A 17,054-nucleotide genomic window follows, 5' to 3' on the forward strand; every position below is an offset into this window, starting at 1 on the left:
GCCAATTTACTAAGGCAGGGAAATTTGTTTATGTGTTAGGAAATGTTCGTTTAAAAAGCATTGAAATGCAATGGCATATTGTTAAATCATCCAGGGGTCTAAAATATTGATATATACTTCACCATGAACCTTGAAACCTTGAAAACATTATGCTAAGTGAAAGAAACCAAAAAATCACTAGTATGTGATTCCATTCATATGAAATGTCTAAAATAGGAAAATCTATAGAGGCAGAAAGTGCATTAGTGGTTGCTTAGGAATTTGGAGTTGAGGGATTAAAGAAGTGGGTATGGGGTTTCTTTTCTGAAGTGATGAAAATGTTATAAAAGTAACTGTGGGGATGGTTGTGCATATCTGTGCTTATTCCAAAAAACATTGAGTTATACAATTTTAATGGGTGAATTGTATGGGATGTAAATTAAATCTCGATACAAGTTTAAAAAAATTAAAGCTTTGAAGCTGTGTAGTACTTACAGAACCACCTTTCAATTACCTAGAATATTCCCATTATCCACCTAATCCCAGCTTTTCAGAAAATATTTTGTCTTTTTAAATCATTTAAATGTTTAAATTCATCCCAGGCCTATAGGATATTAGCAGAGCTTTTTCTCTAATTGCATCTGAGAAAACAGACACAGAGCAGGAGGGTATAACTCAGCGGTAGAATGCGTGCTTAGCATGTACAAGGTCCTGGGTTCAATCCCCAGTACCTCCGTCAAAATAAGTAAATAAATAAAACCTAATTACATGCCCCCTCTCCCCCAAAAGAGACAAAATAGGCACAGAGCACAGAGGTGTTACTATAATAAATGTCTCAAAGGTGGATTTTCAAACTTTACTCAGCTACTACTGAATCACAGTCTTTTATACTTAGTTGTCTCTGTTAGGAAGGGAATAGGAGCCACACTGCCTTGTTTATAATCGAGGAGATTATCTTTTAATTGTGTATGAATATGAATTATTTCTTCAGTTTAATATTTCAGTTTATGATTGGTTTTTGTTTTGCTCTGGTATTATGCCAAAGTGAAATAATGAAACTTTTTGTTTTGACAGCTTGAAATAACCGTGAATGTCCCAGATGTAGCATGCATAGCTGTTGTTGAACATCAGCTTTCAAACACAGATGTGACTACTCAGGAAATGAAACAAGAAGAAAATGTGAATGCATTATCAGTTGTAAGCATCCATTTTAATATGTTTTGTCTTCAATTTTTTGTTTACGTTCAAAAGACTAAAAGTTTATTTTGAAAGCTTTAGGTTTACAAGCAGTTCATAGCTAGTATGATAGATTTCTAGAAGCTGTAAGTATGAATAGTAGAAATTAGTGAACAACCCATAGATTTTATATTTGACTTGAAAAGCATAGATTTGTTTTGCGTGTCAGGATAGCTGTTAATATCCTCATAGACTTATGTTAAAATTCTGATGCACTAAATATATACTAAATATAAATTACTTAAAATATATTTAGTTGCATTTTGTTTGGGACTCTTCCTTATTTGGTTGGTATTTACTTTGATTTTATAAATGAAGACTTACAATTTCTTAAACAACTTTATTAAGATACAGTTCACATACCATTCACTTCAACCACTTAAAGTGTATAATTCAGTGTTTTTTAGTATTTTTTACAGACATATGCAAACATCAGAGTCAATTCTAGAACATTTTTATCACCTCAGAAAGAAATCTTATGCCCATTGGTAGTTGCAGTTCCTTCCAACTTTCTCAGGTCTAGACAACCAGTGATCAACTTTCTATCTCTATAGATTTGTCTCAGCTGGACATTTATGTGCAGTATGGTCTTTTATGTCTGGTTTCTTTCACTTAGTCTAGTGTTTTCAAGGTTCATTCATGTGGTAACATGTGTCAGTATATCATTCCTTTTTGTGGTCAAGTCAAATAATATGCCATGTACTACATTTTGTTCATTGATCTTTTCATGGACATTTAGGTTGTTTCCATCTTTTGGCCGTTATAAATAATACTGCTGTAAATATTCGTGTACAAGTTTCTTTATGGACATATGTTTTCATTTCTCTTGGGTACATTCCTAGGAGTGAATTGCTGTGTCATATGGTAACACTATGTTTAATCATATGAGGAACTAGCAAACTGTTTTCCAAAGCTGCTGCACCATTTTATATTCCCACCAGCAGTGTATGAGGGTTCTAATTTCTTCACATCCTTACCAACATGTGTTATTTGACTTCTTGGATCTAGCCATCCTAGTATGTATGGCTCACTATGGTACCTTACTATGGTTTTAATTTGCATTACTAATGAATAGTGATGTTGAGCATCTTTTCTTGTGCTTTTATTGGCCGTTTTTATATCACCTTTGGAAAAAAGCCTCTTCAGAGCCTTAGCCCATTTAAAAAAAATTTTGATCTATTTGTCTATCTTTTATTACGTTGGAAGAATTTTTTATGTATTCTGGATACAAGTTTGGAATCAGGTATATGATCTTCAGATATTTTCTTTCATTCTGTGAGTTGTCTTTTCACTTTCTTGATTTCATTTAGAGCACAAAGTAGGTAAATTGGACTTCATTTATTTTTTCCTTTTGTTGCTCATGCTTTTGTTGTCATATCTAAGAATTCTTTCCCAAAGCTAAGGTCCTGATGATTTACTCCTGTTTTACATTTGCCTCTATTCCATTTTGAGTAAATTTTTTTGTATGGTGTAAGGTTAGAGTCCTTCTTAATTCTTTTGCATATGACTATCCAGTTGTTGCACCATTTCTTTGAAAAAACTATTCTTTCCCTATTGAATGGTCTTGTATTCTTGTTGAAAATTAGTTAGCTGTAGATGTTTGGACTCTCTTCTCGATTTATTTGTCTATCTTTATGCTGGTGAGGCTCTGGTGATTACTGTTGCTTTGTAATAAGTTTTGGAATTGGGAAGTGTAAGTCATCCTACTTTATTCTGTTTTCAAGATTGTTTTGGCTATCGTGGGTCCCTTACAATTCTTATGAATTTTAGAATCAGCTTGTCAGTTTTTACAGAGAAGACATCAGCTTTAATTCTGGTTGGGATTGCATTGAATCTGTAGATCAGTTAGAGGAGCAGGTGTTGCTATCTTAACAGTGCTGTCTTCTAGTCCATGAACATACTTCCATTTACTTAGCTCTTCTTTGATTTCTTTCAGCAATGTTTTGTAGTTTTCAGAGTTAGAGCTTTGCACTTTCTTAACTTCATTTTCAAGCATGTTGTTATCTTTGATGCTATTGTGAATGGAGTTGTTCCTTAATTTCGTTTTTGGATAGTTTATTGCAAGTGTATAAAAATACAGCTGGTTTTTGTATATTGGTCTTGTATTCTACTACTTTGCTGAGTTCAATTATTAATTCTAATAGTTTTTAGTGGAATCCTTAGGATTTTTTTCTACATACAAGATCATGGCATACGTGAGTAGTTTTTCATCTGTTTTTCTTCCCCAGGGCTGCTGTAACAAAGTACCATGAACTGGGTAGCTTAAAACCACAGAAAGTTATTCTCTCATAGTCCTAGAGGCTAGAATTCCAAAATGAAAGTGCTTTTGCTGCTGGTTCCTTCTGGTAGCTCTGAGGTAGAAATCATCCTAGGCCTTTCTCCTACCTTCTGGCGTTTGCTGGCAGTCTGTCATTCCTTGGCTTGTGGCAGCACGATTCCAGTCTCTGCCTCCATTGCCACATGACGTTCTCCCTGTATGTGTGTGTGTTTCTTCTCTCCTTATAAGAACACTTATAAGAAGTCTTACTGGATTAGGGCTAACCCTAATCCCTGTGACCTCATCTTAACTTGATTACATCTAGGAAGACCCTATTTCCAAATAAGGCCACATTCATGGTATCAGGGGTTAAGACTTGAACGTATCTTTCTAGAGGACACAATTCAGTTTACCACACTTTTAGTCTGGATGTCTTTTATTTCTTTTGCTTACCTAATTACCCTGGCTAGAACTTTTCAGCACAATGTTGAATAAAAATAGCAGAAAGCATCCAGTCTTTCACCATTAAGTTTAATGTGGTTTTTTCATAGACACCTTTTTTCAAACTGAAGAAGTTCCATTCTATTCTTAGTTTGTTTGAGTGTTTTCATCATGAAAGGGTATTGGAATTTGTTGTATGCTTTTTCTGTATCTCTTGAGATGATTGTGTGATATTTGTTTTTTATTGTGTTGATATGATGTATTTATTTCATTGATTGGATTTTGAATGTTAAACCAAAAATTGCATCCCTGGGATAAATTCTACTTGGTAATGGCACATAGTTTTTATATGTTGTTAGATTCAGTGTGCTATTATTTATTGAGGATTTTTGTCCATATTTATAATAGATAGTGGGCTGTTATCTATTATGAATCTGACACTAGATTCTTGTGTTATCAGGAGCTGAAGTCATGCTCCTCCTAGGAAGAAAGCCCTCCAGCTAGGCCCTGCAGGGAGAGAAGGGGCCCTGTTTTCTTGGCTGCAGCAGTCTGAGGTGGAGTCTCTACCTCCCTGAGCTGAAAGCGGGGAGGAAGCAGTTTTAGCTCAAATATCATAGACTTTTTGCCTTTGTCACCAAATTTTCTTCAGTTTGATTGAATAGATATTCAACTTATGCCTTTTGGACCATCTCCAGAGGCTTTAAATGGTTTTTTTTAAATAAACTTTGCCAGTTTCACTGGGGAGGGGGTCATCAGAGCTCCGCATGCTGTCATACTGGATATAGATCTTGTAACTTCTTAATTAAAATTCGTTTAAGTTTTAAGCCACCTAGTAGCATAAAAATTTTGTGATATTCTTCAGATCTTAGTTTCCATTGTGTCAAAATTAGTAGCAGATATGACTAAGGTTGAAGGATCATGAAAAAGAAAGGCAGATGCACACTGCAATATGATCAGAGTTAAAATTTGCCTAAAATACAAGGAAAAGGTAAAATAAAGAGCGAGAGATGAAAGAATTTAGCTTTTAAATTGTATCTGTTCTTGTTTATGAAATTTTATGAATAATTATATAAATTTTATGAATAAATATAAGTTAGGGAAGAAAAAGTTTCTACTCCATTGTAATCAAAAGCATTGAAAGACCTGTAAAATGCAGGGCTTCTTGAGATTCAGAACATCTATTTGGGAAAATACATGAAGATATTACTTTTCTTTTCCTCTTTTAGGATATGACCACAGGTGAACATATCCAAGATGAAACAGGTAACTAACTGTTAATAAGGAGACTGCTAAAAATACTTGGTTAACGACTAGCACAGTGATTTAATTTAGTAGTGGTGGTAGTAAATGAGTTGGTTTGCTGGAGAGTTGAATGGAAAGATCCAGCAGCTGAATGTTATCTTGAGGAGAAATTTGGGTTCTTGCAAGGCTACTGTAGAGAGTGATTAAATGTTTGATAAAGGAGTATTCATTTTCCTCTGGTATGCAGAGGTGTGATATTTCCTTTGAAGAAACTAAATTATTTAAGGGTTGGGAGGCATTTTAATGAGTAAATGTCAACACTTGATGCTTTCTTTATTTGTAGTATATAAGTTGAACAAAGTAATACCCTAGGAAGGGATTAATGGCACTGAGTGTTTTGAAATTTGTTACTAGAGGATAAACATCTGAATTAAAATTATTTTTTTAATTTTAATTTTTAAAATTAATTAATTAAAAAATTTTGAGGTAATTAGGTTTATTTATTTTTTATTATTATTGTTTTTTTAATGGAGGTACAGGGATTGAATCCAGGACCTGTGCTTGCTAAGCATTGCACTCTAACCACTGAGCTATACACCCCCATTTTAATTTTTTTTAAACTGAGGTATAGTTGATTTATAATGTTGTGTTAGTTTCAAAATTATTTTCTAAGCAGACAAAGTTAAATTTCCAGGTTCATTCTTCTATTTTAATATTGGTACTTTCTCACAAGGTACCAATGATGGAAGCACCGAAGCTGCCATAACTTTACTGACAATGGGAGATCTGGTGTTGCAGTCAGAGATAAATACAGAACAGAGTCATGGTAAGAATAAAATATAAGTCCTACAAAAAAGAGAAACCTTTGAAATCCAACTTTTAAGTAATTATATCCATATTTGAGTAATAAGTGAATACCTGCCTTTTATATTTGAAATTGTCATCACTTTGTTGTTTTTCCAGAAAAGGTAATATGTGTGCATTGATCTATCCTACTTACTTGGCCCTCTAAATGTCATGGCCACCATTTCCAGATAGTGCACTTGGTTTATTAAGAATTTGTATTCGTGGAATAATTAATCTAGTGAATCCTTTACCTTTATCATCATAAACATCATTGGTTAACTGAGCTCATTGATCACTGATCACTTTCTACGTGTTTCTTTAGTAAAGGAGCTGCTGCTTTGGATAGTCTTCACAGTTACTTGACAGTCACATGTAGTGTGAAGGGACAGTTGCAGTCACTGAGATGCTTTAGACTATTCTGTTAGTTTGGATTGAGCCAAAAAATCTGTCAACCCAGATTTTTAGTATTTTAGATTGACATAGAGAAGACTTTACTATCTTCTTCTCTTTAAATATCTTCTACTTTAAGTACATTAAATGAATAATTATGTCAATTATGATCCTGTTAATTATTTTAATTGCTAATGAGTAGCCTGCCATTTATTTTAGGTGTCAGAATTTTAGACCCGTAACTATATATTTATCAGAAAAGTCTCTGATTTGTGTTCCCTGAGGGCTCCTTTTTCAATGGCAGAGTATTGCATTGGAGCCTGTCACAAATGTCTAGAACATAAAAATACAGGTTTTAAGAAATTGTAAATGAAGGTAATCCTATCTTGAAATTCAGCTGAAGTTATATAGTTACTGAAAGCAACAAAAATATTTATTTTTACTTATAAAAATTTCAGTCTGTAAGAATTATTAAACTTAGGTCAAATCTGTGACATGAAATATGAGATCATAAATTTAAACTTGGAGACCAGAAGAGCAAACTTTAAAAATAATATAGTATTTAATAATTACTGAACTTTGAAGGGTTTATTTTACTTGGACATTTATTTGTATTGGGTCAGTTTTAATTTTCTGCTTTTTTTTTTGCAGTAGGAGTATGTGTACTTCCTGATATTCATTCAGAGGATCAAAGTCATATTCCTTTTAGCCCAGATAATATAAACTACAAAACTGTTCAGGAATGTCAGGAACCTTCTTCACCTGTCCATAGTGCATCTCCATCATTAGAAGAAAACAGGATTGTATTGGAGGAACAAAGTACTAAAGAAGAAGTTGGTTTAATGGAGGAAGTAAAGGAGAATGCTGTGTCATCCAGGTTTATTTTGCTTTATCAAACTATTATTATGTTTTGAATTTTACAAAAGAATTATAGTGTTCAATTAATAAATATACATAAACCAGCCATCAGTTTGGCTAACAGCTTTGAGTAATACTTGTATAAATATAAAGTGAGCAGTGCTAATTTTTTATTCTTTAAAGTAAGGATTGGTGATTTTGATTTTAGTTTAATGGCTTGCATATATTAAAATTACCACAATGCATGTTTGGAGCTTTAATGAAATAGTTTTATGTAAATATAGTTCCTGTTTGACAGACATAGTCCAAATTCTTTTCCCTTCTCAAGAGTTTTGGGTAAGTTACTACCGCATAATTTTAGCATTGAGAAATGACACGTGGCACCCGAGAAGGTGGCATGTAACTGTGTCAATTCAAGGTAGAATGTCTCAGTGTGAGAGAGTTCTTACACAGTTGATCAATTTCTCTCTCTTCCCATCTCTTTCTAGGACTACAACTTCTGAAGTGACTGATAATTTGAGAATGAGTACATTTGCCAAGCCTAAGCTAAATATGAAGAAGATTTTTGAGACCAGCAGTTTTGGTACTCATCAGGAGTTTCCTAGTTTGTTTATAGCCAAAGGAGAAGAAGTGGAAATTCAAAGAGGTAAATTTTATTGTTCCCTTGAAAGTTACGCAGCTACTTGACACAAGAAATTTCATAAGCATTTCAAATGGAATATTCAGTCGTTGAAGTTATTTTAACTATTAAAAAGTTAAAACATACAAAAAGTAGAATGAGCTGTAAAATAAATACCCATAAATCCACCATCTAGTTTCAGTAATTATTACCATTTTGTTTTATTTACTTGATGAAATTTTCTGTTTGTATATATTTTTTTCTGTGTCTGTTTATACATGAATACTCAAGCAAATATCTCCTTTAAGTGTACATGCATGTGGCAAAAAATAAGACAGTACCCAAAAGGCAGAAATTTTAGAAATTCCCTCCTTCTTTGATTCCCAGTCCCCCAATCCCATTTCTGATGGCAAACTACTGTTAACAGTTTTTGTTGTAGACTTCCAGAAATGTTTCATACATGTAAGCATCTAAACAAGGTGTGTGTATATACATAGACAGATACACACACACACACACACACACACACGTGTATGCATATATATTCCTTTCAAAAGAACAAAAATATATGCATACTATACCATAAATATTGTTCAGTGCTTTTTAAAATAACAGTTCTGTTGAGATAATTCACCATAGAATTCACCCGTTTAAAGTGTACAGTTTAATGGTTAGTATATTTACCTTTAGAGTATTATAAATAATGCTGCTAAGAACACTTGATGTGCAAGTTATTGTGTGGACGTATGTTTTCATTTCTCTGGGTTTATACCTACAAGTGAAATTGCTGGGTCAGTGGTAATTCTATGTTTAACCTTTTGAGGAACTGCCAGACTTTTGAAAAAGTGTCTGCAGCATTTTATATTTTCACCAACAATCTGTAAGGGTTTCAGTTTCTCTACATCTTCCCAGACACTTGTTATTATTTGTCTCTTTGATTATAGGTCTCTTAGTGGGTATGAAGTGCTATCTCATGGTGGTTTTGATTTGCATTTTCCTGTTGACTAATGTTGAGTCTCTTTTCATGTGTTTGTTTATCTTCTTTAGAGAAATGTATCTTCAGATCTATGCTCATTTTAGAATTGGGTATCTGTCTTTTTCTTATTATGAGTTCTGTATATATATTAGTGCTTTCTGTTTTTAAAGATTAATATATTGAAAAAAATTTTCTGTATGATTGCATAGTGCTCTTAATTTATTTTTCAGTGGCCTCACTGTATTGTGATGGACATGTTGAAACCCCGTCCCACTTCCTTTTCCACCTCCCCTCCCTGCCAAGGGTGCAGCCTTTAGGGTACTAGTGAGAACAGGAAAAGCAGTGCAAGTAGTAGGCTGCCTAGGTTCTCTTCAGCCCCATATATAGAAGATCTGGATAGTTAGCATCATCTTTTCCCTGTTTCGGGATTTCCTTTCAGCCAGTAATGCTGGTGGTTCAGTTCGTTAATTCATTACTTTGGCTTGAACAGTACCCAGAAGCTTTCTTAATGTGCAGGCTCAGATTTTACCTCTGTTACACAGAAGTCATTTTCTTCCCCTTTGTGACATTATTCTTTGCAGAAGAGTTCTCTCCCCAACACTTCTCGTAAAGCAGAACCAACCAGACCTCATATATACCCGCCTCTGAATCTCTCTTGTGTATAGATTTTTGATTATACTGCTATTATGATAAAGTATAGATAAAATTGCTGTGGCTATCAGGAGTGAAATATGTGTAGTGCAGAATCATTAATCACCTCATTTATGTTAAAAAGTGTAATTGCCCCAGACCACCTTTCTGCCATGTGAATAAGCTTGGTTTTTAGATTAAGAGTTTGGAAGAGCCACTACCTAGTGATCTTTAAAGAAAGAATTATGTTTCTAATATGGTGATTATAATTGTACTGTTTTGGGCTATATTTTAAATGTGTTTTTTATTTAAGAAACTGAGAAAAATGCTTCTAAAGGAGCTGAATTAGAAGATAAAAACCTTGAATCAGTTACAACAGCGGAGAGTAAGGAGCAGAGCAAATTGGCATGTGTACATAGTATTGAAGAAACCAGTATTTCACAAGAAGCAAGCCTAACTGAAAGGTAAAAGAGAAAAGAGATCCTGGGATTTGGTTTATGTTCTCTTTCAACTGTAGCCATAAGCTGTAACTGTAAGAATTTGTTCTATTGCATTAAATATATCTTAAAAATTTAAAAACCATTAAATTAGGTAAACTTTGACATACCCAGCTCTAAACATTATTCTGTGGTTGTCAGCTTAATTTCAGATACATACTAACCTGTCTTTCAGAAATAAAGGTCAAGAAGAGGAATCTGAAGAGGTTCAGATATCGTCTGTTGCTCCAGTTGTTTCTTCTGAGACAGGGCCCCACATGCTTGGTTCGGGTACAGGTCCTGGTGAGAGTTCTATTGAAGAGCCCCTGAGAAAGGACTATAATGGAGACAGTGTGCTTATGCTTCATGTGCCAGAGGTAAAAGAATATAAAATATAATAGGGGGTGGCTCGCTGTTTATTCCTCATTAAAAAAGTTAAGTTGTAATTTACACACAATAAACTTCACCCCTTTTAGTGTACAGTTCTTCAAGTTTTGATAAACGTATATAGTCATATAACCAATACATGAGCAATTCCATAACTCCCAAAGTTTTCCAGTGCCCTTTTTCAGTCACTCCTCTCCACCCCTAGCTCCTGACAACCACTGATCTATTTTCTTTCCTTATAGTGTTGCCTTTGTAAGAATGTATTGTGATAGAATTTTTATTGTGTTTTTGGTCTCTGAAACGTAGAGATAAAATAACCAGTACCTAGCTTTGTTGTGAAAGCTTTGAAAAAGGAAGTGTTTTGTACACAGAGAACTCTTGCTTCTTAGCTCCTAGATCTGAGAAGTTCGTTTTCAGAGCATGTATTGAGATGTTACATGTCCAGCACTGTGTGAGATACTGGGTATACAAAGTTGTGAGAAACAGACGAGTAAATGAATGGTTAATCTCAGTCTGGAAGGTTCTATGAAAGAGAGTTGTGTAAGACTCGATAGGAGGGGACGTCAACCCAATCCAATGAAATCAATCTCTGGGGGGACTAAGGCCCAGGCATTAGCATCTTTTTTTTTTTTTTTTTAAAAAGTACCCCAGATTATTCTGTTGTGTACCCAGCAGAGAGAGAATCCTTGATCTGGAAGAACAAATATGAATTAACCGGTTAAAGGGAGAGGAAGATGTACAAAGAACAAGTGTGAAACAGCATGACATGCTCAGGGACTATATAAGTAGTTATGAATGGAATGTAAATGAAGAAAGTGGTTAGAGATGAAGTTAGATAGGTAGCCTGAGGACAGATCTTAAAAGGAATTTATGACTTGCTAAGGAATTTGGGTTACATCCAGACTTACGGGATTTTCCCCTGACCCCCAGCTTTCTCATGTTTACATTTTATTTTGAAGTAATTTCAGATTTAGAGAAGAGTTGTAAGAATCTTACATAGAACTCTCAAATGTTAACATTTTGCTTCATTTGCATGGGTACCTAGCTGAAGCATTATTCTCTTTCTCTGTGTTGCTCTTAATCCTGATAGATAATTTTAAAAAATTGAACCATTGAAGGTTCAGTTTTTTAAAATTAAGATGCAGATGCGAGCCTTCACCCACAAATACTCCAGCTTGTCTTTGATAAGAATAAGGACATTCTCTTACAAAGAAATAGCAATACTATTATGTACTAGATATTTGCATACTACCTACCATTGATGTAATCACATTACGTAACATACAGTTCCAGTCAAGCCTCTTATATTGCATTTAGTTGTCATTTATTCTTACTCTTTTAATCTAGAGTAGTCCTCCTGCCTTTTTTCCTCTTTTGTGTACTTGACATTTTAGAAGAGTCCAAGATAGTCTTACAGTCCAGGTTTTCTTTTTTTGTTGCTTCTTCATTGTTAGATGCAGGTTGAACGTTTTTGGGCAAGAATACTACATAAGTGATGTTTTGTTCTTCCTTTTGCATCATATCAGGGACACATAATATCACTTTATCCCATTATTGGTGATCCTGGCTGATCACTTGGCTAGAATGGTGCCTACCAGATTTTTCTCCATTATAACAGTATCTTTTCTACTTAGTAATTTAGCATGCATTGATGATTCTTGCGTGAATCAATTACTGACATTGTTGGTTGCAAAATCAAAGTTTTATGATTTTAAGCAGTAGAGAATTACAATCAGAATTGCATTTTAGAGAAAACAGTGTTTGCTATTTTGTGGAAAACAGACTGGAGGGAGCCATGCTGGAGGCAAGGAGACCAGTTTGCTTTCATACACATGATCCTGCTAGTAGTGCAGTGGCTGCTGTCATGAAGATAGAGAAGGTTGAGGGCTTTGCATCTCCCTCTCCTGTTACTTCAGAAGTATTTCATAGCCTGCACATTTTCCACAATTTAGTCTAAATTTTTTTCTGATATGTGTGTGTATATATATATATATATATGTGTGTGTGTGTATATATATATATATGTTTATTATGAATTTTATGAATCAAAAGTTCATTGGTACAACTAAAGGTTTTAAAATACTTGAAAAATTGTATATAGTTAGGTAAGATTTTGAGTTTTGAAACAGTAACTGTTCATCATATATTGTCAGGAAAACTTCGTAAAACAGATTTGGTCAACCTCACTCTTTTATTTTAATTTGTTATGGCAGTGCACACCAACTAGTATTCCGGAAGTCCAACAAAAGAATGTAAATAATCCTCAAGACCTAACAGGTAGGATAATCTGCTTCAGTAGTATCATAGAACCTAGTAGTATGGTTTTTAATCCCCATTTAACTGCGGAAAAACAAAGCAGTTCTTGTTGGTCCATGATAGCCTTTAAAAAAACCCAAAAAACAAAAAACCCCAAAATTTGAAGTATTTTGTGTATCAGTTTTGTTGTTCGGAATTGTAAGTCTTCTCCATAGTGAATCATCTTTATCCTTTATTACTTTTTATTTATTTCTTGAGGGGGGATATAATTTAGTTTTTTATTCTTGTGGATAAGTTGTCATGAGACTTTTTAGAAATGAAATAAATTAATGATTTTCTGTTGTTTCATAGTTCAGCTTTTCATTACTAACTTTTAAACTTTGATAGTGAATCTAGTTGCTAACGTACATCAAGATGGTGAGGATGAACAAGCATTCATTTTAACTCTGGTGGAAATCCCAACCAATGCAGTGGAAGAATTTGCTGATACCACTACGCAGTTAATGCCAAACCCTTTACTGCCAGCACCCATATTGGTCAAATCAGTGAATACAGAAGAAAAAGGGGACATGAGGTAATGAATGAGCTTAACTTTTTGCTAGGGATAAAGATGCTTTATGAATTGAATAGTATTGATAGAACAAACTTCACCAACATTTGTAATTATCTTGGAGTTTTTTTAGTAATTATGTGATAAGTTAGAGAAGAAATCATTCATTTTATATCTGATATAGATGCTACTTAAATGTATAATACTTTCATATGGAACTCTTTTTGGTATTTTAAGTATTTTGAAAGCTAACAAAAATTTAGCAATCTGGATCATTAAGTGGCATCTATTAAAGGTGGAATTACTTTGTAAACGTATATATGTTAAATTGTGAAATAAATATACATTTGCAGAAAGTTGGAAAGAGTACAAAGAGGATACATTTTTTAATATTTTTGATACTCATTTTAATTCTTTGCCATAGAATTCTTAAGTTGTATTATAATAGTCGTTGGTTAAGATGTTTGTCTATCGAGTAACATCAGAAATTGAAGCCTTTTATATTAGGAAAAGACATTTTAGACTAAAATTTAACTTTACTGACAAGGAAAACACTTTTTATACTTCAGATTTAATTCAGTATTACAGAATGTAAGTTGCAAGCCTTTAAATATGAATGGAGCTCAAAACTAACATTTTTGAGGCCGTGGCTATGTATATATTAGTTTGAAGTCACTTTGAAGTTTTTTAGCAGTTTTGATTGGAATAGTTCAGCCCTTAACCTCATTAAGTAACTGGTTCAATGTGTTTGTGTTTTCTTTGCAGTGTGAGTTTTCCGGTAACTTCAGTTGGTCAGAATGCCATTTGTTTATCTAATTCTGGAAGAGATGATTCTAAAAATCCTGTTAATTTGGACCTTGTATCTAGGAAGAGATTGCATAGTAGACTTGGTGAAAGTGACCATGTTCCTCCTGCCAAAAAAAGTTTGCTCAGTTCAAGAGACGATTGTCAGAAATACACCTCCGAGGTAAGAGAATTGTTAAGAGGGTGAGATGGCCATATTACAACCAATCTATTTCTGTTTTTTTCCTTTAGACTCTTTCTATAAAGATAGTTCTAATACTTCTCACCATGAGTAATCCAGATAAAACCGGTTTTGAATTCTCACTTGCAACCAGTTCCAGGTGAAAATTGGTGAATATTAACCAGGAAACGCATTCCCAGCTCAGTGTCATTGGCTGAAAATAAGGCTGAAAACACCACAAGGATCTGGATCTTGGCTGTACCATTTAACAGCTGTGGGATCTTAGGCAAGATACTTCACCTTTCTGAACAAGTTCCCTGTTGTGTACGATGGTAATAGTAATATCATCGCTACCATTATCATAATGCTTAAAGCTTCCTCTTGCTCTTATGAATAAAACCAGAACTTGTAAGGCCCTGTATTTATCAGGCTATTTTCTCTGACTCATCTCATCTTATGCTGATCTCTGCCTCACTCTCTAGCCATACGGCCCATCTTTCAGTTTCTTGAATGCACTGTATTCCTTCATGTCCCAGTGTTTCTTTTGCTGTCTCTCCTTTATGAAACATTACCTTGCAAAACATAGACTTTTTTAGCTCAATCATTAGTACCTCAGGGAAGCCTGACAGACTACCACAAGCTACTGTTGTAGGTTTTTGTTTCTGGTGCTCATCATAATGTACTACGCTATGAGGAAGTTAATTTAGAATCTGTATTCTCAAAGTGACAGCTGAAGACCAGTAGTCCTTAGATGATAGCAGACAACAGAGGTGGTGTATTCTATATCTGATAGGTAAAAAATGGTATCCCAGAGTAGTTATTAATTTCTCTTATTACGAGTAAGGTTGAATATCTTTTCATATGGTTAAGAACCATTTGTATTTCCTTTCCTGCAAAGGGACTCTGTGTTCTTTACCCATTTTTCAATTGAGTTGTGGATCTTTTTCTCACAGATTTGGGGGAACTCTCTGTTTCGTATGTCTGATATGAATTGCAACTGTTTTTTCTCAGTTGTCTTTAGACTCTACTTTTTGTGGTTTTCCCATGCAGATTTTTTGGGGTAACTTTTTTTTTTTTGCAGGGGGAGGGGCAGAGGTAACTAGGTTTATTCATTTATGTAATGGAGGCACTGGGGATAGAACCCAGGACCTTGTGCATGCTAAGCACGCACTCTACCACTGAGCTACCCTTCCTCCTGGGTTAACTTTTTTAATACGAAAATTTTCAAACATTTAAAAAGGTAGACGGGCTATTAGAGTGTATCTGTATGTACCAGGCATCCAGTTTCAACATTTTATCAGCATTTGATGCAGATTGTTTTGTTTTGTTTTGAAAGGATTTAATAACATGGGAAAAAGATCACAGTAAATTACTACATTCAAAGCTAGGTCACCAGTTTATAATATGCCATTTAAAAAATGATAGATGTACATTAGTGTGACTAAAAATATAAGAGAAATATGTATAATGTCTCGGGCTTATGTGTGATTTTTATTTTCTAAACTTTGTTTTCAGCAATTTATAATAAAAAATTGCTTATGAAAAGCCAATGTTGTAATTTTAAGTTCTAGGATGTGCACATACTTTATTCAGATAGACACACAAACATTATTTTTCTGTAATCAGATTAATCAGTCTGTTTATGTATGGCTTATAGAGATTATGTTAACACATTGAAAGGCTTCCTTGAATTTAATATAAATTGTTATAGTGAATATTATCTATTTGTTTAGAATTTATTTTCGTTTCAAGAGCAGTATGACCAACTTAATTTTCCACAGATGCCTATTCATCTATCCCAGCACCATTTATTGAATAACTCATCTTTTCTCCACTGATTTAAAATTCCACTTTTGTTAGATATTAAATTCCCACATATATTTGGGTGTGTCCCTGAACTTTCTTATGCATCAATTCACCTATTTGTTCTAGGGCTAGTATCATACTGTTTTAATTATTTTAGCTTTTAAATGCTTTAATTGCTTAAAGGAATAGTCTCTCCCACTCCCTCGCTTAAGAAAACAATTTTCTTTCTTTTTCAAGTTTTTCCTAGTTGCTTATATCTTCTAAAGTATATATAAATTTTAGAATTAGCTTATTCAGAGCTTTTAAAAAAAATAGAAACCCTATTGTTACTTGTATTAGGAACATATTAACTTGACAGATTAATGTAGAGAAAATTAATGTAAAAATTATGATGTTGAGTCTTCCTATGCAGAAACACAGTATGTCTTTCTGTTTGTTTCAGTATTTTGTGTCTCTCAGTGGCATTTTAATCTCTTCCTCATATAAATCTGGTACATTTCTTGTTAGGTTACCCCTAAGAATTTTATCTTTGTTGTTATCACTGAGTTCTTTGTAATGTAGAGAGTTTTATTGAATTCCCCTCCCTGTATATAGTAATTTTTCAGTTGGTTCTCTTGAGTTTTCCACATAAACAGTCATATCATCTGCAGATACAATTTTAATTCTTCTCTTCTACTGTTTATACCTTTAATTTCTTTCTCATTTCTAGTTATTTTGGCTAATCTAACTCAAAAAAAGTCAAAATAGTCCTGATAGTGGAATATTTTTCTTATTCCTGACTTTAATGGGAATACTTTCAGTGTTTATGAAGTGGGATGCTGGGTTTTGGATTACAGTAGTTATATTTTATGGTGTTAAGAAAACGTAAATCTTGGGGGAAGGTATAGTTCAAGTGGTAGAGTGCATGCTTAACATGCGTGACGTCCTGGGTTTAATCTCCAATACTGCCTGAATAAATAAAATAAGTAACCTAATCCTCCTCGCGCACCCCCCCCCCCAATTAAAACAAAAAGAAAACGCCTGTCTATTAAATCTTAAGTTTTTTCCAAGAATGTATGTTTTGGGACACTTTTCTTGTAAATTGAGAGATGATAATATTATTTTTCTCCTTATAGCTATTGATTTATATTAATAGGTTTTA

At 33.8% G+C, this 17,054-nt stretch overlaps 1 protein-coding gene across 6 annotated transcripts in view; it reads left to right on the plus strand.

Moving 5' to 3' along the window:
• BDP1 (BDP1 general transcription factor IIIB subunit) overlaps positions 1 to 17,054 on the plus strand; it is a 67,719-nt gene that overhangs the window by 43,666 nt on the left and 6,999 nt on the right. For 4 of the 6 annotated variants that reach the window (XM_074359393.1, XM_074359398.1, XM_074359399.1 and 1 more), the window contains 10 exons: positions 1,054 to 1,176; positions 5,140 to 5,176; positions 5,889 to 5,981; positions 7,043 to 7,268; positions 7,738 to 7,895; positions 9,788 to 9,938; positions 10,147 to 10,327; positions 12,551 to 12,614; positions 12,981 to 13,167; positions 13,909 to 14,110. In XM_074359393.1, the coding sequence (XP_074215494.1) occupies positions 1,054 to 1,176; positions 5,140 to 5,176; positions 5,889 to 5,981; positions 7,043 to 7,268; positions 7,738 to 7,895; positions 9,788 to 9,938; positions 10,147 to 10,327; positions 12,551 to 12,614; positions 12,981 to 13,167; positions 13,909 to 14,110 (1,422 nt within the window). Of the gene's footprint in view, positions 1 to 1,053; positions 1,177 to 5,139; positions 5,177 to 5,888; positions 5,982 to 7,042; positions 7,269 to 7,737; positions 7,896 to 9,787; positions 9,939 to 10,146; positions 10,328 to 12,550; positions 12,615 to 12,980; positions 13,168 to 13,908; positions 14,111 to 14,261; positions 14,440 to 17,054 lie in introns of all 6 variants that reach the window. The other 2 variants (XR_012504744.1, XR_012504743.1) reach the window with 2 other exon arrangements.

This window comes from Camelus bactrianus, chromosome 3 (genome assembly GCF_048773025.1).
Source record: "Camelus bactrianus isolate YW-2024 breed Bactrian camel chromosome 3, ASM4877302v1, whole genome shotgun sequence".
In the NCBI taxonomy this organism is placed as follows: Eukaryota; Metazoa; Chordata; class Mammalia; order Artiodactyla; family Camelidae; genus Camelus; species Camelus bactrianus.